The following is a 20,562-nucleotide window of genomic DNA, read 5'->3' as shown; positions in this document are numbered from 1 at the left end:
CAGAGGCACCAGCGACATGGCCAGCCGAAAAAGCCTGCCTGGTAGGAAGGAGCTGCCCCTCGACCCCCCCCCCCCCCCCCCCCCCCGCAACTCTTTCCAGAAACCCCAGTCTGGCTCCAACTCATTGCGATACTCCCAGAGGCTAGGAGGATGTGCTGGGGGGGGGGGGCAGTGGCCACCTCAACACAAAACAAAACAAAAAACCCCAAAAATTATGTGGGATAAAAAAAACATCCCTAAGACAACTTGTAATCGAGCTGTTGACTACAGCTATGAGTGAGATCATTAGCCAGTTCCTTATCTGCCAAGTGGTCCACCTATTAAATCCATGTCTCTCAAATTTAGAGATAAAGATGTAGTGTGGGACAGTGTCAAATGCTTTGCACAAGTCCACATATACGATGTTAGTCACTATTCCCTCATCCCCCTCCCCTGAAACCCTGTCATAGAAGGCCACTGAATTTTTCAGAAATTATTTCATAGCACCATATAATTATAGAATATGCTGAGTTGGAAGGGACCCATCAGGATCATAGAATGAAATTTCTGGCCCTCTGCAGGACACCCCAAGAATCCTACAATGTACCTGAGTGCATTGTCCAAACGCTTCTTGAACTCTGTCAGGCTTGGTACCGTGACCATTTCCCTGGGGAGTCTGTTCCAGTGCTCAACCACCCTCTGGTTGAAGAGCCTTTTCCTGATATCCAACCTCTTGTATTAAAACAGCCGAGACTCCATTTTCTTCATGCAGGAAAAGCCAATTCTTTATTCACACAATGCATTTTTATACAGTTTTTACAGATTTCGTATTGAATTCCCATTGGTTAATAGTTTTCTTGCTATTGGTTAGAAGGTGTTTTTGTGTGTACCTGCTAAGATTCAGGTGTTTACATACTTTCTTCACTGGATTCTCATGGGATATATCTGTTGTTTATACAGGTGCACTTGTTTTTCTCCCCAAGAATAGTTTGTTGTGCTAACTTTTCATTTCTCTGATTCTATTTTGTGGGACCTTACAACCTACTTCTAGCTTGCTAAAGTAGCAGGGCCTAAACCATATTTTCTAAGACCTTTCTTTTATAATAACTTGTACCTGTCTGCAACACCAACCTAAACCTTCCCTGACACAACTTCATGCCATTCCCTCGAGTTCTGTCAGTGGTCACGAAATAAAAGAGATCAGTATCTGCCCCTCCACTTCCCCTCATGAGGATGTTGAAGACTGCAATGAGTTCTCCCCTCAGTCTCCACTTCTCTAGGCTGAACAAACCAAGTGACCTCAGCCTCTTGTGGCACCCAAAACTGCACATACAACTCAAGGTGAGGCCACACCAGTGCAGAGTAGAGCGGGACAATCACCTCCCTAGACCAGCTGGCGATGCTTTGTCTGATGCACCCCAGGACATGGTTGACTCTCCTGGCTGCCAGGGCACACTGCTGACTCATATTCAGCTTGCCATCAACCAGGATCCCCATGTCCTTTTCCACAGTGTGGCTCTTAAACCTCTTGTTCCCTAGTCTATACACACAACCAGGTTTGCCCTGTCCCAGGTGCAGAATCTGGCACCTCCCCTTGTTAAATTTCATATGTTTGGTGATTGCTCATCTGTCTAATTTGTTGAGGTTTGTCTACAGGGCCTCCCTGCCTTTGAGGGAGCCAACAGCTCCTCCCAATTTAGTGTCATTGGGAAGCTTACTTAGTATTCCTTTGAGTCCTGCATCCAAGCCATTGATGAAGATGTTCAAGAGAACTGGGCTGAGGCTAGAGCCCTGCGGAACCCCAATAGTGACTGGATGCTAGCCTGATGTCACTGCTTTTGCTATAACTCGTTATGCCTGACCTGTGAGCCATTTTCCCAGCCATCATGTAACACAGTTATCCAGTTGTGTGCTGGACATTTTGTCTATAAGGATACTCTGAGAGACAGTATACCAAAAGATAACATCTACCGGCTTTCCTAGATCAATTAGGTGGGTTACCCTGTCATTAAAGAAAATCAGGTTCGACAAGCAAGACTTTCTCCTCATGAAGCCATGCTGGCTGTGACCGATGACTGCATTGTCCTTCAGGTATTTTTCAATACGTCCCAGAATAATCTTTTCCACGATTTGCTCTTAGTGAAGCTGTAGTGGGTTGATGCTGGCTAGCTGCCAGGTATCCATTATGTTGGTTTTGCATGGCCTGGTTTTTGGTAGCGGGGGGGCCACAGAGGTGGCTTCTGTGAGAACCTGCTGGAAGCTTCAACCATGTGCAGCAGAGCCAACTCCTGTCGGCTCTGAAGATGGACATGCTGCTGGCCAAGGCTGGGCCAATTAGAGATGTTGGTAACACCTCTGTGATAACATACTTAAGAAGAAAATCAAAACAAAGTGGGCAGAATATTTTCTAGCTAGAGAAGAGGAGGAGGTGAGAACATGTGAGGGAAATAACATGGAGACACCAAGGTCAGTGGAGAAGGAGGGGAAGGAGATGCTTCAGATGTTGGAGCTGAGATTCCTCTGCAGGCAGTGATGATGACCATGGTGAAATAGGTTGTCCCCCTGCAGCCTATGGAGGTCCACAGGGGATGCAGAAATCCACCCGCAGCCCGTGGGTGAGGTGCCTATGCCAGAGTGGGTGGATGCCTGAAGGAGGCTGTGGTCCAGTGGAAGACCTGGTGTAGAGAGGGTCTCCCCTGCTTCCAGACTGGAGCAGCCTGTCCATGGAGGACTGCACCCCATGAAAGAGTGACCCACACCACAGGAGTTTTGGAAGGACTGTGTGCCCGTGGGAGGGACTCATATTGTAGCAGGTGCAGTAGGACTGCTGCCCATGAGATTTGGAGCCATGCTGGAGAAGTTCACAGAGAACTGTCTCCTGTGGGACGGACCCCACAGTCTTACAGGGGAAGGACTCTGCTCCAGCAGCAAAGGAAAATCTCAGGTGACAAGCTGACAAAATCCCCCATGCCCTGTCTCCCTGCACTGTCGGTGGGAAGGAGGGAGGGGTTGGGGGGGAAAGTGTTTTGAAGACTTATTTGACTACTCATTATCCTCCTCTGATTTTATTAGTAATAAATTCACATTGTACCTCTAAGCCTAACCTGTTTTGCCCTTGGAGTGTTTTTCTCCTGGTCCATATCTCAACTCACGAACCCTTTGTTTATTTTCTCTCTCTTCTGCCCAGCTGTGGCAGTGGAGGGTGAGTGAGCAGCTTTTGTGGTTGCCTGGCATTTGGTCAGTGTCAAGCCATGACATCCACCAAATCTGCTCACTCCCAACCACAGCTGGACAGGGGAGAAAAAATTACAAAGGTTCCATGAGTTAAGGACCAGAAGACATCACTCACCAAATACCATCAAGGGCAGAACAGGCTGGAATTAAAGATATTAATTGAATTTATTGCTAGCAAAATCCCAGCAGCACAGGGAGACAGGGAATGGTCAGTTCACCCATTTTTTCTTGTGCTGCTGGGGAGAGGAGTCCTTCCCCTGCTCCAGCATGGGGTCCATCCTATGGGAAACAGTTCTCCATGAAGTTCTCCAATGTGAGTCCATCTCCTGAGCAACTGATCCCCATGAACTGCTGCAATGTGAGTCCATCCCATGGGCAAGTCCTCCCCAAACTGCTGCAGTGTGGGTCACTCTTCCACAGGATGCTTCAAGGACAGGCTGCTTCAAAGTGGGCTTCTCTCTCCATGGGTGTCCCACAGGGTCACAGCCTCCTCTGCATCCCTGTGGTCCTCCATGGGCTGCAGGAGGACAGCCTGCTTCACCATGGTCTTCACCTCAGGTTGCAGAGGAATCTCAGCTCTGGTGCCTGGAGCACCTCCTCCCCCTCCTTCTCCACTGACCTTGGTGTCTGAAGAGTTGTTCCTCTCACATATTCTCATCCCACTCTTCTCTGGCAGCAATTGCAATTGTGCAATAACTTTTTTTTATTTCTTCTTAAATATGTTATCACAGAGGCGTTACCACCATTTCTAACTGGCCCAGCCTTGACCAGCAGCAAGTCCATCTTTGGAGCTGTCTTCATTTTGATTTGCCAATTTAAATAAACTCATTTTAATGTTGTGAGACAGAACTAGGAGCAAAAGAGCAAGGCAGGCCTAAAACTTAAGAGAGTATAAAAAAGATTTATTAACTACACAAACAAAGGGGGGGGGGAACAAATTCAGAATAAGATTTTTTTTCAGACCACTCCTTCCTTCCCTCTCCCAACCTTCATAACAACAAAACAAACATACAAAAACTACTTCAGTCAGTTCCCAACTTAGTCTTTTTCAGTTCACTTCCGGAGAGAGAAGCCTCCTCTTGTTGAAGCTGTAAGGATTTTTTTCCACAAGAAGGAAGAAAACAGTCCTCTCGTGGTTTCATTTTCATGATTTGCATCCACCCAGGAACCTGCAATTGTGACATTCCTCACAACTCCACAGCCTTCCCAAAGCTGAAGATGTGGGCCATGCCTGTCTCATGGGGTATTACTTTTAAGAATGAAATGTTCCACAGCAAAGGTTCTCTTCATTTCTTTTCTCTCTGTTCATGCTTCATCCTCAGAAAAGTGAGATCCCCTTCTTTCCTCGGGGCAAAAGATTCTCAACACAGGTGCTTTTTGGTCAAAACATCCATCAAATGGAACATCTCCAACCCCCCATATCTTTCTCCATGGTTTATAGGAATATTCAGTACATCAGTTCATCCCTACAATTTTACAAAAGGATTTTCAGCCATCTTGACAGCATCTCCTCATTCTACTTCCATCTAAACAAACTTAGCTCTTGCTTCACTGACTTCAGAAATCTTCTTATTCCCTTTCATATTCAAAGGAAGGCTGGAGGTTTTTCAAATCTTATCTGAGCACTAAAGAGTTAAAGTTTAACACAACTACAAGAGTTGGGCCAGGCTCAGGCCGCACTGGGTGGAGGGAGATGGCTGAGGTGTTAATCAGCCTTTCTGGGGCTTGCTGCAGCCCCACACTGCCCATGGCCACCCCTGCTTCCTGGACAGGGCCCGGCTGCCTCCCCCAGGCTGCGTGGGGGCTGGGCAGGCCCAGCCCATCCGACAGCAGCAGGAACCGTGCCCCCCCACCCCAGAGTCGCAGGCCCGTGGAGGAGGAAGCCATGAAGGTCTTATCAAGGAGCCTCTCCTCCTCCCGGCCATTGGGTCCCCTAGTTTGCAAACGGGGCCCAAGTGGCCTCCTGAGCCTCCTCCCGCATAAGGGGGAAAGCTCGGGTTGATGTTACCTTCTCAGCCACCAGAAAGACAAAGAGCCTCAGTTCCGGATTACCTCCTTCAAAATGTGTGTTCAGGGAGCGAACTAACTTTGTCTCATTGGCTGTTGAAGTTGTCCCAACCTCCACAGAGGAAGGTTCCTTAGAGAGAACTTCTCTCTGAGTTTCTTCTTCCCAAGTCAACCCATCACAGGAGCTAGCAGAGATTGGCTCTGCCAGACATTGAGGAAGCTTCTGGCAGCTCCTCACAGAAGCCATCCCTGTAGGCCTTCCCTCCTCCTCTACCAAAGCTTGGCCATGCTCTCATTAATCAACTCCTTTTTTCCATGTGCCTTAGCATAGTTTTCAGGAGAATCTGCTCCATAATCTTTTTGGGCACAAAAGTGAAATTGACTGGCCTTTAGTTCCCTGATTCCTCCTTGTTTCCATGCATTGGGTTTGCAGTGCAAAGTTTTGATAGTGGGGGAGTGGCTACAGGGTTGGCTTCTGTGAAAAGCTGCTGGAAAATTACAGTATATTTGCTGGAGTCAGTGCCAACCAGCTCCAAGATGGGCCTGCTATTGGCCATGGCTGAGCCAATCAGTGATGGTAGTAACGCCTCTGTGATAATGTGTTTAAGAAGGGGAAAAAGTTATTGCACAGAAGCTTTTGCGTCTAGCGAAGAGCAGAGTGAGACTATGTTAGAGAAACAACTCTGCAGACACCAAGGTCAGTGGAGAAGGAGAGAGAGCAGGTGCTTCAGGTACTGGAGTAGAGATTCCCCTGCAGCCCATTTTAAATACCATGGTGAGACAGGCTGTCTCTCTGCAGTCCATGCAGGTTAATGACAAAACAGATCTCTACATGTAGCCTATGGAAGACCCCAAAACTGAGCAGGTGGATTCCTAAAGTAGGCTCTGACCCCACAGGAAGCTTGTGCTGAAGCAGACTCCTGGTAGGAGCTGTGGGCCCATGGAGAGAGGAACTCATGCTAGCGCAAGTTTTCTGGCAGGACTTGTGACCCCTTTGGAGACCTACGGTGGAACAGTTTGTTCCTGAAGGACTGCACCTGATACCAAAGTCATCTGTAAAACTTTTAAACACAATTTGAAGCATTAGAAAGCAGGCATTCTTTATCAGCGCTGGCCACACCGAAGGATCTCTCCTTTAGAAAGATCTCTTCTTGAATGTGTGTGGTTAAACTTTAGCATGGGGTATTTATTCCATCATGATCATACATATTCATTACAACATACTTCCTAGCTAATACATAAACATCACTTTTCCTTGAACTAATTGGCATGCATCCACCTCCTACTGGAAGTCCTTTTATAGTCCTAGAGGGTTGCCTAAAGAGGTCTCTGGTGGTCATATTCACTGAAAGCTTCAATATTGGAGGTGCCCTTTCCTTGAACTTTTTCTTTGGGCATGCGCTGTATCTTGTTGTTACATAACTTGCCAAAAAGCCAATATATTCCTCTGTTTCTCCACTGGTTCCAGCTATGTTTATCATCCTGTGTGCGTACTTTTACATTTTTTTATGGTTTTTGCTGGTTAACCTTTAAGCTCTATCCAGCAACATCAGGGGAACTGAAAATTTCTATTCTCTATGTTATCACACCCTGTGGAAGGGACCCACACTGGAGCAGTTTGTGAAGATCTGCAGGTCATGGGAAGGACTCACATTGGAGAAGTTTGTGAAGGAATGTCTCCTGTGGGTGGGATCCCATGCTAGAGCTGGGGAAATGTGTGAGGAGTCCTCCCCATGAGGAGGAAGGAGCAGCAGAGACAACAGCTGATGAACTGACCGTAACCCTTATCCCTGCACCACTGGGGCAGGCAGTAGAGAATCAAGAATAAAGTTAAGCCTGGGAAGGAGGGAGGTGTGGGGGAAGGTGTGTTTAAGATTTGGATTTACTTCTCCTAGCCTTACTCTGATTTGGTAATAAATTCAGTTAATTTTACCAACTTGAGTCTATTTTGCGTGTGACTGTAATTGGTGAGTGATCTCTCCCTTCTCTTAACTCACAAGCCTCTCATTTTTTTTTACCCTGTTCTGCAGTGGGATTCACAGAGTGGCTTTGATGGGCACCTAGTGTCCAGCCAGGGTCAACCTACCACAGCCCTTTTGGGTGCCCAATGTGGGGCTTGAGACAACAGCAGTTTTATATTGTGTGCTATAACTATGGTAGCTATTAAAGGGCAAGCTCCTGTGTGGGATATGGAGTTTGTCAGCTGCACCACTTATCTCTTTATCCTGCTGAGTTTGGAAACATGTTAATACAAATAATGTCTCTATGCTTTGTCCTGGCATTGATGGCCTTGTGGGTAGGATGAAGTTGAATTAAGTTGAGATGGTCAGGTATTAAGAGAATTGGTAGCTGCAGTTGATTTGCTTTATTGCTAGCTTTGTCGGTTGCTGGAATATTTTTTTGGGGGGGGAAATTTAAATTTATTTAAATTCAACTTAGGTTAAGATGCCTGACCAAATAAGTGAAGCTATTAAAAAAAAAGGTGACGCTTCAAGCACTTTTGTTGAACTCTTCCTAGCTCTTTTTTTATTTTTTTATTTTTATATTGGCTTCTGTTGTAGCTTTCTTCTTCTAGTATATTTAAACAGGAAACATTGTCTATTATACATAAGTAGCTTCTGATTTTCAGATCCTTAGAAAATAATTCTTATGGACACTGAATTGTTGCACAGAACACAACAAATGAGATTTACTTTTAGGTTTTCTTTTGTGGAGTGTTTCACAAGTGATCCACAGTGCTTTACTTGTCTGCAAGATGAATGTATTCACAGAGCAGTAAAGGATATTAACAGGTATAGACTTGTCTTTGGCATCTGGAATCAATATTTATTGCCTTTCAGATCGCATAGTTTGCCTTAATCTTAGAGTCTGTTATGTCCCTGTGTGCTTCTATGTGTAACATTTCTTTGTATTCAAATTCAAAAAGGTGTTCAGCTGTACCTCTGTTATGTTTTGTAAAGAATAGTTTTCAATGAAGGGGGAAAAAAAGTTTTCCTGTGTTGGATGTTTGCTAGGGAGTAACTTTGAACTGAGTGTCACAGGGCAAAATAGATCCTTGTTTTGTTCATTTGTACTTTCATTACTAGCTTCACTGTAATGCTATTAAAGGCATTTTACTATTTGAGGCATATGAACTGAAAGTTAGATGCATTCGAGTGGTCATATGGGAAGAGGTTGCATATTGCTCCCTATTATTTGACAGTCGTCTTAGTTAAGGTAGCTGAGGCAGAGGGTGCCACAGCTTCCTTTAGTTTCCTGCCTTCCTTGTCATTTTGATATATTCTGCTTTTATGGCTCTATCTTGGTGCTTTCTGCTACGATGTGTGTTTCTTCCATTGAAAATTAATATTGATAGCAATAACCTTAATTTCTCTTTCCTGCTTTGAACTTTAAAAAAACATATTTTCCTGGCTGTGTCCAGTAGTTATTTTGCTAAAGGATTCCTTTGAAATGTTCGATCACTGTGTAGAACTTTTTTGTGACAGTTTTGTTAAGACTGTACTAAACTGGCTTTTCTGTTTCAGAAGATTGGCATTTTTTATTACGCAAGTGTATTATGTTCATTATTTGAGACAGCTGCATACAACCAAATTTAAAATCTAGGATGAATTCAAGGCAATATCAATCAGTTTTTCTAATTGCTGTATTTCTAGAGTGTGAGATATTGTTGATCATTATGATAATTTTATCTATTTTTACATTCTTTCACAGCCTCATGACTTTGACGAATGCAGGTTTGATATCAGTGTAAACGACAGTGTTTGGTACCTCCGAGCTCAGGACCCAGACCACAGACAACAGTGGGTAGATGCAATAGAACAACACAAGGTATGAGTTTTTTCTGATTTCCTTTTTCAGTCCCTCATTAGATCTAGTGGTGCTTGCAGAGACTTGTAAGCTTCAATGTACAGTCATTAAAGTACTCAAGGAGTTTCTGAAAGATAAAAGTTGCAAGATTAAAGCCTTGATGTTAATTATGTTCCAAAGGAATTGATTTGCTTATCCTTCATATACAAGAGTTTAGAGAACTGTGAGCTAACAACTGAACCTTTCTTGAGTTCTCTAGCTTTAAAAAGAAAAAGCTTGCATTATGTTTAAGTGACTTTTGAATTGTTTTGGCTATCCTCTCTCATTGTTTATTAAATTGGTTGTTATCTAAAAGCCACAAATGTTAAACTTCTTAGTTGTAGAGTCCATTCTCCTAGGTTTTTAGGCTAATATCTTTGTACGCTTGGCTGCTTTAACTGTATCTGATTACTGGCTTTTGTCTCCTTGTCTTTTAAGACCCTATTGTTCATCAGCATTTTCATTGAGTTTTCCTGATCTATGCCTTATCTCTTCTGATGAACTCTATTTCTTTCATTTTGCCTAAAGGGCTTGAAGGTCAGATATTTTAAAAATATATAACACACAAAACATCTGTTATGTTTTCAGATGAAAGATAGGCACTGCTCCAAGGTGTTGAGTGTAAGTATAATACATAACACAATGAAACATTTGCATCTGGGTTATTGTTATGAATGAGAAGGGAGAGTTTGGATGGCCCCTGCCTTTGTCCAGGTTTCTGGCAGGAGGCAGCAGCTTTATTGAGGCAGCCAGCACCCCAAAATCACTCTCGTTCACAAGTTCTTAATAATGACTGATCGGGTCTATTACAACATGAATTATTTATTGAATAGACACAAGGAAAAAACAGACATAAGACTTTAACAGACTTACTTACTACACAGGATGTGGCTGTTGAGACAGACATGACTGACACTGTCATCAGTCTTTTATTATCTTAAAAACTTCTCATGCCTTCTCTCTATAGACTTCTCACAGGCAGCTCCTCACAGTACTGACTCCTTTCCTCACAGGCAGCTCCACGTCACACTTACTCCTTTCCTCCTTCTCTCTGCTAGTTTCCTTCTTCCTTCTGCATGATCGGCTAACTCCAACCTGTCCCTTACACAGCTACCTAACCCTGTCTGTCCCTTGCACAACTGCATGTCCCTTCCTCCTCACAGCACAACCAGCAGACTCCAACTCCCTGATAGCCAGCTAACCCACTCTTTTATAACACCCATCCTCGTTGGACAGGCAAGGCTGTTCCCACTCCTCGATAATCAGTACAGCTGTAATTCATTGAGGAAAATTTCCTTCAGCACTATCCTTACTGACGGCGATCAACAGAGACGGGATCCCCACTTGCATAATGAAGAGATGAGCCCCCTGTTTGATGCAAGCATGAAACCAATTTACTGATTTCACATGTCAATATATATACGTTTTCAACTATAGCTAAAAATAGCACAATCACACGATTGGTATTTCTAAGTAACATTGCTTAATCAGAGCTCTGCACAAAGCCTCTGCACAGACCTGTACAGACCAGCATAGACACATACAGTCTTGCATGATTTATCTTAAACAAAGCTCACCAAGTACACCTTTTGCTTCTCCATTCAGGATTCTGCCTCAGCTTGCCAGGGCTTGTGGCCTACCAAACTTAGTGCATCCACTTCAGTCATGAGTTGAGCAGTGCTCTGAGCCCTGCTCTCCAGCTGTATTTCTACACCTTGCAAACCATCCTACCACACAGGATAAACAAAAGAACGAGTAGATTTTTAAAAAGTGCATGATAAAAGGTACCTATATTACAGCTAGTGAAGAAATAGTATAGATTAGGAGTCAATGTAATTTACCACCAAATTGATGATGGAGTACACATAGAATCCTTTCCCTCAATTCCCAGGAAAGTATCCATGAAATTTGTGTCCAAACTTCGGGGGAAAGTCCCATGCATTTCCAGGGTGTGTGTAGGAGACTTCTACCTCCATGAAAGTTTGTGTAGCTTTTATAGTTTTTAAAGTGAAGTGTCTGTCAGGAATTCCAGCTTATCTCCCTACATCTTGTTCTCAAGGCAAGTTGTTTATTGACAACTGGAAATTCCACCCCTGGCTCCAGAGAGAGAAATAACTCACTAGCCAGAGACAACTTGCTAGTCAGACAAGCTGGCCTGGGTTATCTGATCAATTCATGTGAGGGGGGAGAATGCCCAGAGCTATTGCCCCAGTTGATGGATAGAATACATAAGCTCTTCTGTGGTAGGCGGGAAGTCCTGCCACAGTTATAGAGGTAGAATAACAGAATATCTCAAGTTGGAAGGAACCCATAAGGACTGAGTCCAACTCCCTGCTCCTTGCAGAGCTACCTAACACTAAACCATATGACTAAGAGTCATCCAGACAGTCCTTGAACTCTTGACAGGCTAGATGCCCTGACCATTTCCCTGGGGAACCTGTTACAGTGACTACCCACTCTCGCAGCAAAGAACCTTTTGCTACTGTCCAATCTGAACTTCCCCTGATGCAGTTTCATACCATTTCCTTGTGTCCTATCACTGGTCACCAGAGAGTGGAGATCAGCACCTCCCCCTCCACTGCCCTTCTTGAGGAAGTTGTAGATTGTGATGAGGTCACTCCTCAGCCTTCTCCAAGCTGAAAAACTGTGACTGTAAGAGTGTTTTCAGGCTTTTGCACCACTAATTAGTGGTTTGTCATTGGTCTCGTCTGTTTCCGTTCAGAGCCAGGATTGTTAGAAAGGTGATTGAGACGGTTTCTCATATTCGGACTTGGTTGTTTATTATATCTTATCAAAATTTACAGAAAGCATAGCAGCACTTCTAGATCCTTGCTAGAAGTAGGAAAAATGGCTCCAAGCTGAGCCTGTTTCAAGGCCTTTTAAAGCTAAACACACCAATAAAAGTTTTGCACCTATATTATTTATACTTTTAACCAAATAATAGATTCCCATAACCCTTAGAGTGACTTTCAACTGACCAATCCAAAGATAACTACCAAAGTTCCATGAAGAAGCAGGAAGAAGATGAACAAGAAGAAAGACACCACCCAAAATTCTCCATCTTGTCCCCTAACTACCTCTATACATAAAACCCTGAAATTTAAAACCCACTACACATTTATGATTTCTAACTTATTATTTATATTTACAAATTTTCTCCAAGGTTTCATGTCCAGTGCAGTGTTTTTCAGAGGGGGTCTGTGCCTGAAAGCACAGAGAGCTCAAAAACTCCAGTTTCCTGAGATCCAACATGTGACCTCAACTGTTCCTCATAAGTTATCGCAAAGTAGTTGAGAGAAACCTCAAGAAGTAAGACACAGTGATTATGTGGATTATTATTATCAGATTTATTGCTAATACAGTATCTAAACATTACTGATATGTCGCTGTTGAGGCGGGCGCGACATACGAATAGACGCACTACATTTCAGAAGGCTAATATCTGTTTATTACAACAGCATGATGTCTTTTATACCCTCTACAAAGTTTACACTTTATTCATTGGTTACAATAATTCAATATAACAATCATTTGTGGAAAAGCCCTCCACCTCTGTTTTTCCCAAGACTTTTCTAAAAATACTTTCCCCAGCTGCAGGTTTCTTTCCTGCTTATCTCCTCCTTCTCCTCTTCTTGGTCTCCATGCCAACAGCCTTAGTCAGAAAATACCTTTCAAAAACACACCTTATTCATTAACTCTTTCTGGCCCACATACCAGCTGTGAGTCCTACCATACTGATACAGTATCTAAACAACAACTATTGGATTATAGTATCATCAGGTTGTGGTCCCTCCTGTTGAGTCACAAGCTTAAGTGAGACCGCCCTGCTTTCTAAACTTCTCAGAAAAGTCTAGGTGTGGCTCAGTCCACTTAGTCTCAGATTTTGTCAATAGTCTATGACTAAAGGGTTGTAATATAAGCATTTTCATCTAGAAATGTACAGGGTTACAATCTTTGGCCTTGCAGAATTCACAATTAGAATCCAGGAAAGCACCTATGGAACTACTTTAGGATTTTATCTCTGTATTTGACTGTGCTGTCCCTAAAGCAGGGTTCTTTTACCCAGTGTAAAGGAGCCAATCAACACAGTGAGTCGAGATATTAAATTTTAATACAGTTGTGCAGAATAGGGTGCCAGGCATCTAACAGAGCTGGCACACCTTTTAGGAAACAGACAGAGTCTTTTATACAAAAAGGTAACAAACAAAGTATGATACAGAAACAGGTCACTCATGCTTATATAACAAAATTCTTAATATGCATGTGGTGGTCTTGGTCCAGTTCATATTATTATCATTTAGATATATGAATTTCCCTGAGAGTGTTTTTTAGTATTATAATCTAAGGTAACTCTAAGTTATATTTCCATCCTATCAGCTATGATCAAGTTATTATTTAACTTTATACTCTGTTACAGTTTCTGTTTAAATCTATTTGAACCATTAGTTGTCAATGAAATAAGGATTTATAGTATTCTGTTCTTGGGGACTCTTCACTGCTCCATTAATCTGGCACCTTGTTGACATGGTTTCAAGACCAACCTATCGTTGCTGTGAACTTTTTGAGACTTTTAACTTCATCTGACATCAACTGGATCTTAGCAACTTTTTACTCACCTGTACAAAAGTGAAAAGTGAGTGTTCCCAGTCTTTGGGATGGGCATACCTAGCAGGCATGCAGGGAGAGGATTGCTGCCTGCAGTCTCAGGAGACCAATTTGCCCAGTTGGTCCAGTCTCCAGCAGTATTTTATACCCTTATGCAGGCTGATGTGCACCAAAGTCAATCTCAACCATCTCAGCTCCCCCATCTCTGGAATGTATTAATTATGTGAGCAGTTCTTCCTGTAATACCCACCTGGTGTTCTTACCTTAGGACAAAACACACTGCCCATCAGAGACTGTGGAAAGGGAGGTGTGTGTATAAGGATGCATGCAAAGACCCTACTATCTTTCACTGGTGTCATATAAGTTGCTCTCTGTTGCGGATTTTTTCCTTTTCTCTGATTCGAGAAAGAATTGGTGTCTGTAAGTTTGTTTGTTCTCAAGTTCTATCAACTGAAAAGTTTTTATAGAGTTCTACAGCGTTGAAAGTTGATTCCATCCGGGTTCCACATCGGGGAACTGCTCGCCATGCCTCTCACTGCTGATCACGTGGTTCCCACCGGGACCGCGCCAGGCCTTGCCGGCCTCCAGCTCCACTCAGCGCCTCTCCTCATGCGAGGCGCCAAAAAGGAAAAGCTGCTGCTGCTTCTGCCTTTCTGTTGGCAGTATGGCTGGCTAAAAGCAGCTAAGCAAATAAAGTTCATTGCGAGCCGTGCCAAGACAGCAGCGGCTTCATGGTGCCGTCTCATGGTCCCGGCTGCGTGGCCACTCCTGGACCGGGATGGTGGCGGCCGCTCCTGGCCTCGACCGCATGGTCTCGACCACGAGGCTGCTCGCAGAGCCGAGTTTCCCCCCCCCGCGGCGGCATGTCCCCAGCCGGCCTGCCAGGAGGGGGCCTGGCAGGCCTGCCGGGGAAGTGCTTGGTGGCCCCATCACCACCCCTCTGAGGCGAGAAAGAAAAAAGCTTCCTGCGGTTTTTCCTCTTTTAAATATGTTATCCTAGACGCTTTACCAGCTTTTCTAATTGGCTTAGCAGTGTGCCTATTCTCAGAGCCAGCCAGCAATTGGTTTTGCCAGGCACAGAGGAAGCTTTTAGCAGCTGCTCACAGAAAATCACTTCTGTGGCTGGCTTCTTCCCTCCTCACCAAAACTCAAGCCATGCAAAACCACCACGCTCTCTAGACCATTCACCATCTTCATAGCTGTCCTTTGGATGCTCTCTAATAGCTTCCTTCTTATATTGAGACACCTAAAGCTGCACACAGTACTCAAGGTGAGGCCATGCCAATGCAGAGTAGAGCAGAACAGTCACCTCTCTTGACCGTCTGGGGATGCTGTGCCTGATGCACCCCAGGACCTGGTTGGCCCTTTTGGCTGCCAGGGCACACTATTGACTCATGTTCAACTTGCCATTAACCCAAATCCACAGATCTCCTCCCATGGGGTTGCTCTCCAGTCTCTTGTTTCCCTATTTGTATGTATAACCAGGATTACCACATTCCAGATGGAGAATCTGGTTCTTGCTCTTGTTAAATTTCATATGATTGGTGATTGCACAGCTCTCTAGTCTGTCTAGATCTCTCTGTAATGCCTCTACCCTTGAGAGAGTCCACAGCTCCTAATTTAGTATCATTAGCAAACTTACTTAATGTTCAGTAGATTCTTGTGTCCAGATCATTTATAAAAACAATAAAGAACACTGGCCCTAAAATTAAGCACTGAGGAACCCTGCTGGCATCTGGCTTCCAGCCTGATGTAACCCCATTTACTATAACTCTTTGAGCCTGAGCCATCAGCCATTTGCTCACACAACCTATTATGGACTTGTCTAGGTTTATGCTGGACATTTTTTCCAGAAACATACAGTGAAAAATGGTACCAAAAGCTTTGCTAAAATCCAAAATACCCCACATCTACTGGCTTCCCTAGGTCAACTAGATAGGTGGCCTTGTCATAAAAGGTGTCTTGATTTGAGACAATTTAGAGAACACTCTGGAATGAGTTGTGTCCCGTTAAGGGTTCCAACAAAGCCTTTCCACCAATAAGGGACTGTCCTGGGGTGACTATATGATGCTGTATCCCCTGTCATCTGCTCTATGCCCAGACACGGGTCCTGTAGATTAAAGTTCGAAGGGGGGGGGAAGGTGGTGGAATTCTTTCAGCCACTGTATTCCAAACAGATAACTTGCTAGTCTTTTCCCGCTCTCTCAGCTTTTTTCCTCTGGAAAGAGAGATGGAGAGTTTTTCTTTTGCTTTTTCACTAGTTTTTTAGTTAGCTGAGGCAAGAAGTTTTTCCTGGGACTGTGGTATCTTCTTCTGGAACTGTTCAGCTTTTCTCTGGTCTGAAACACCAGAACATCACTGGGGGCCTCCCCATGCCAGCCTGGAGGCCAGCTCTGGGTCCCAGAGAGAGCTGACTCACACCTACAGAAAGGACTCTGTGAGGTTTTATTTTTTAACATTATTCATTCTTTCTCATGCCTGTGAACACCCTGGTTGTTAAACAGGTTTTTTTTCACTTTCATCCAAGGAAAATTCTTTCTGCACCTGGAAAGGGGTTGCTGAAACCTGCCTTCTATTAGAGGACACGTTCATTGCAGGACATTTCCTTCCAATTTGTCTCAAACCAAGACAAGGATGAATACTAATATACATAAAAGTGGACAAATAACCTTTTATGAACAAACAGAATGCCAGCAATCGGGGGAAAAAAGTAAATAACTGCTAGATATCAAACTGCTAAATCTCACAACCCCACTGGAACAAAGAGCGACCCAAAATACCAGAAATACGTGTTCCCGATACAGGGCCTAGCAGGGACAACCTTGGACTTTGCAGGACAAAAGGGACAAGAAGGCATCACATCCCCCTTGGGAAGGCAAGAGTCTCATGGAACAGTTCCAGCAGCAGATGAAGAGCTTCCCCATGCCAAGACACAGCAGAGTGGGCATGGCAGGTGAAGCAGCTGGGCTGGAGACACTTGGTATTTCCTCTCCCTGGGTCCACGAGGTCGACAGTGACTTGGACTGGAGCAGGACTGCTCTGCTCTGCTCTGCTCCTGTCAACACGATTCCCCAGCTTTGGACAGGCAGATGTGGAATTCACCCTTAAGGCAGTTCAAAGACCGCTACTGCAATTTCTCCAAGGCCAGGGAAAAAAAAAATGAAAAAGAAAGAAAAGCCTTTGCCTGAACAAAGACCAAGCAGCCAGTGGCGCAAATACCACGCACGTACGTTCTCGGAGTAGATCCCTGCTGAGCCAAGCTGGCCTTTTGCCTTGCTTGCTTGACTTATGACACTTTTGAATTTCCCTCTCCTGTGCTGTTAGGAGGTGGCTCTTAAAAAGTGACCAGCACTGATGGACCCCAGAAACTTACAAAATGTTTTCCCAGGGAAGCTTGCTAACTGGGTTCCTGAGTAGCACCAAAATTGGATTCAGTATTCCTACAGAGGATCTTCCAGATGTTGAATAGAATGTAGCATTATTTTCTGGGTCTTGAAAACTACCCTGTATTGCAACAGCATTATTTTTTTTTATTATTCAGCTTGAAAGCCACTAAATCTGATTCATGTCTAGAACTATCTGCAGACTTTTATCTGTCCTGTACTTATGAAGTAGAATATTTCCTATAACCAAATCAACCTTAAATGCCATTTTTCCCTGATGTATACAAGTGTTAAATTTTTGGTGGTCTTCCATTAACTTTAGTCTTTCTAGCTCTGCTGTCTTGGATTTTGGTTTCTTTCCATAAATAATTCTTTGTGCTGCCAGGGTTTGGTTCAGTTTCTTTAGTGATTGTGCTCATTGATCTATTTCTTTCTAAAGAATGGTCAGAATGGAGACCAGCTGGCTGGGGAAAGGCTAGATCATTTAGTGCTAACTTGATTATTAGCTGAGCTTTCTTGTTATTCTGTTGGGAGCTGCTTCTCTGAGTCTGAAGTGCTATACATATGTGGACTTGAGATAATTTTAAATAAAGGGAATGTCAGTGCTTGCAACTGGCAGAATGATACATGATGAAACAAAGGGCTAAGGCAAAAAGCTTAAAATTCAACAACTTAGGAGTTGTTGAATTAACATCCCTAATAACGATTCTGGCCAAGAATCACAGACAGTCATTTATTTGCCAAGAATGTCCAACAAAACTTTCAAGGGTTTATGTGGAGGGAGCAGGGACCCTAGCAAGGCCTCCCTGGAGAGCCATTCCCTAGATAAGAATTGCTTAGTCATGCTGAGTAGGCTAAAAAACCTTTTTCCCCACTACAGATCCCTGCTTTATCTCCTTGTAAAACTATTGGTCATATTTCCTTAACCCTAAACCATTGGTGACTCTGTCAAGCCACACTGTCTCTATCAAAACCCCTGCTTTCACCCAGTTCAGTGGACTGCCACTGTCACTGGAACCCTTCGCAGAAGACAGTGGTGAGCTCTATGGAACCTCTACACAGCACTTCCAGGTCTCTGATCCCTGCATCGGCCGAGGTACCTTGCGAGATGAGCTGAAATCACTCTAAGTTGAAATCACTTAGAGCTGAAATCGCTATAAGAGCTGATTGCCTGAAACCCAGGCCTTGCTTGCATATTGATACCTTTGTGGCTGAGGTTTCCTAAGACTCCAGGAAAGGCTGTTCCTTGCTGGGCCCCCTATCCGGGATGTCGGTGGCAGCCAGGGTCTGACTGACCCCAAGCACCGGCTGCTACAGGTTTATATACAATACAACTTTTACCCCCTCCTACTATTTCATCAGATACAGGTCTATGTCTTGCTATTCTTCTGTGAGGCAATACTGCCATCTAGCATCCATTTCTGGTAATTTTGAGGAGGGGTGTGAGGAGGTGTCTCCTTTTTCTTCATCACCTTTATTTTTGTCATGCCACCCTCCAGATGACCTTTCAAGCCTCATGCATGCACTTTTCCTTCTTATGGTGTCCCATTTATTTTCTTATCGTTCTAATTGTTTACTTAGACATCTAATCTGTGTCTAGTTATAAAATAACTCTGAGGCTCCTCTAGTTAAAACAATACCTTTTGATTGACGCTTCTGGGGTGTAGCAATCTCCCTTAGTACAGGTGCAGTACATTTATCAGAGTCTAAGCCTGGGTTACTCTCTGTTCCTTCCCATAACATCTTATTAAAACAAAGTTAACTACTCATTAAAACTAAAAGCAGCTAAAATAACAGAATTATAGAAACTAAAATAACAAAGTTGCAAAAACAGATTTCTTAACTAATCTTAGTATTGCTCCTTACAAAATTCAAAATCACTGAATTTCTTGGCTAAATATGATATATCTCTTTCATGGGAGCTCTAGGAATCAAGCTCTCTGTGGCAGTGGCAGCACATTTTTGCACAATCTTCCTGAAAACAGTATTTTTTTTTTTGAGATGAGCTTGACTTTAGTGGTAAATGCCTCTTCAAATCACAGTAAGTGCTGTTCTTTGTATCAAGAACAGAAAGTACAGAGATGCAATGTGGAAGCAGTGAGTGGTTAAATGGTAAAAGTTGACAGTTACCAAATAGATCTCCATACTGTTCGGAAGTATTACTCATCAGCTCAAACAGTGCTGTGCATTAACAGTTTAATAGAAAAATCTCATACTCTGCCTCATCTACCAAATGAAGTCTCTTTTTTCCCCCCTTTCTAAAAGACTTGGTAAGGGGTGAGTTTGCTTCAGTGAGCTTTCATTAGAGTGAAACATTGATTTGATTTTAACAGAACAGTTACACCCTAGCCAAAGGGAGTATGTGCTGCCCAGCCACGATAGTAACATTCAACATACGTAATGTTGTTCAAAGTCCTTCCTGGCTTTTTTTGTTTTGTCATCCCCTCCCCATGTCCCTCCCAAAAAAGAGAATAACTGCAGGAGCTAACATGACTCTAAAGGGCTACAGGAGACTTTGAAAAGGGGAATTCTTTTAAAAACAGAACAGTAAGATTTGGGTTATCTCTTGCTTATTTAATTCAATGTCCACTTGCCTTTATTGGAAGCTTTGAAGGTAATAGTCCTAATATAATTTCTCTTGTATAAGAATAAAAATATTTTTTTTTCTTTCTGAAAACAAATAAAGCATGAAAGTATGAATTTGCTGTCTCTTTAGTGTCATCTAGGTGAATGGACTTACTGCAAAGTAATCAAAATCTGGTGTCTTGAACATATCTGTTTTAAATGGGACAGGAAGAAGAAAGGCTTAATGTTTAAATGTCAGAGATATTTATTGTTGAACATGAACATTAGAACATATTGGTGTTTGGGAGGAAGGGAATAGGGAAAGACTTGTTCATCTTTCTTCCCCCTGGTAATCTGAAATAACTTGTATTACCTTAAAATTTCTGGTTTGAGTAAGCAAGTATAGATGGGGCTGCTCAGCTGATATGTAATACTTGTACTGATATGTCTTTTTATTTTAGGAACTCTTAAAGCATATGATATTGCTTGTCATTTAATGTTAGCAATTTTTCAAAGTGCACTTATTGCTGGACATTGTATATTTCCTGAAAGAAGACTTCAGGGCAAAGCCAGTGAATTGGCAGTTTCAATTGACTACATAAGTATATGTTGCAGCAAACCTTAATGCTGTGTGCTGGTTTGAAAGCAAAACCAGTGTGAGACTCCAAGTCAGAAATACAATTTAATAGGAAAAAAGAGAAAAGATATAATACATGCAATAGTACAAAAGAAAACTACTGACAGAGTCAGAATACAACCTGACACCCTGCTAGTTAGGGTGGTGGTAGCAGTCCAGATGAAGTGGTCATGTTGAAGTAGTGATCCTGTAGAAAGGTCTGGTAGCTCTTGTCCTCTGGAAACGAGGGTAAGGGCTGCCTTGGTGTTCCAGATCTCCGTTTTTATCTAGGTAGGAAATGTTTGGCTCCCCCCCTGGGTGGAGCAT

At 43.3% G+C, this 20,562-nt stretch overlaps 1 protein-coding gene across 5 annotated transcripts in view; it reads left to right on the top strand.

The window, feature by feature from the left end:
* LOC148220147 (ceramide transfer protein-like) overlaps positions 1–20,562 on the top strand; it is a 159,336-nt gene that overhangs the window by 51,197 nt on the left and 87,577 nt on the right. For all 5 annotated transcript variants that reach the window (XR_015799148.1, XM_088155722.1, XM_088155720.1 and 2 more), the window contains one exon: positions 8,932–9,048. Coding sequence is in view for 4 of the 5 variants with exons in the window: in XM_088155722.1 (XP_088011848.1) it covers positions 8,932–9,048 (117 nt within the window). In the remaining variant the exon portion in view is untranslated. The remainder of the gene's footprint in view (positions 1–8,931; positions 9,049–20,562) is intronic.

This window comes from Sturnus vulgaris, chromosome W (assembly GCF_052056855.1).
Source record: "Sturnus vulgaris isolate bStuVul1 chromosome W, bStuVul1.hap1, whole genome shotgun sequence".
Taxonomy (NCBI): domain Eukaryota; kingdom Metazoa; phylum Chordata; class Aves; order Passeriformes; family Sturnidae; genus Sturnus; species Sturnus vulgaris.
Note: the sequence above shows the minus strand (reverse complement) of the source record. Positions and strands in the feature narration are given on the sequence as shown.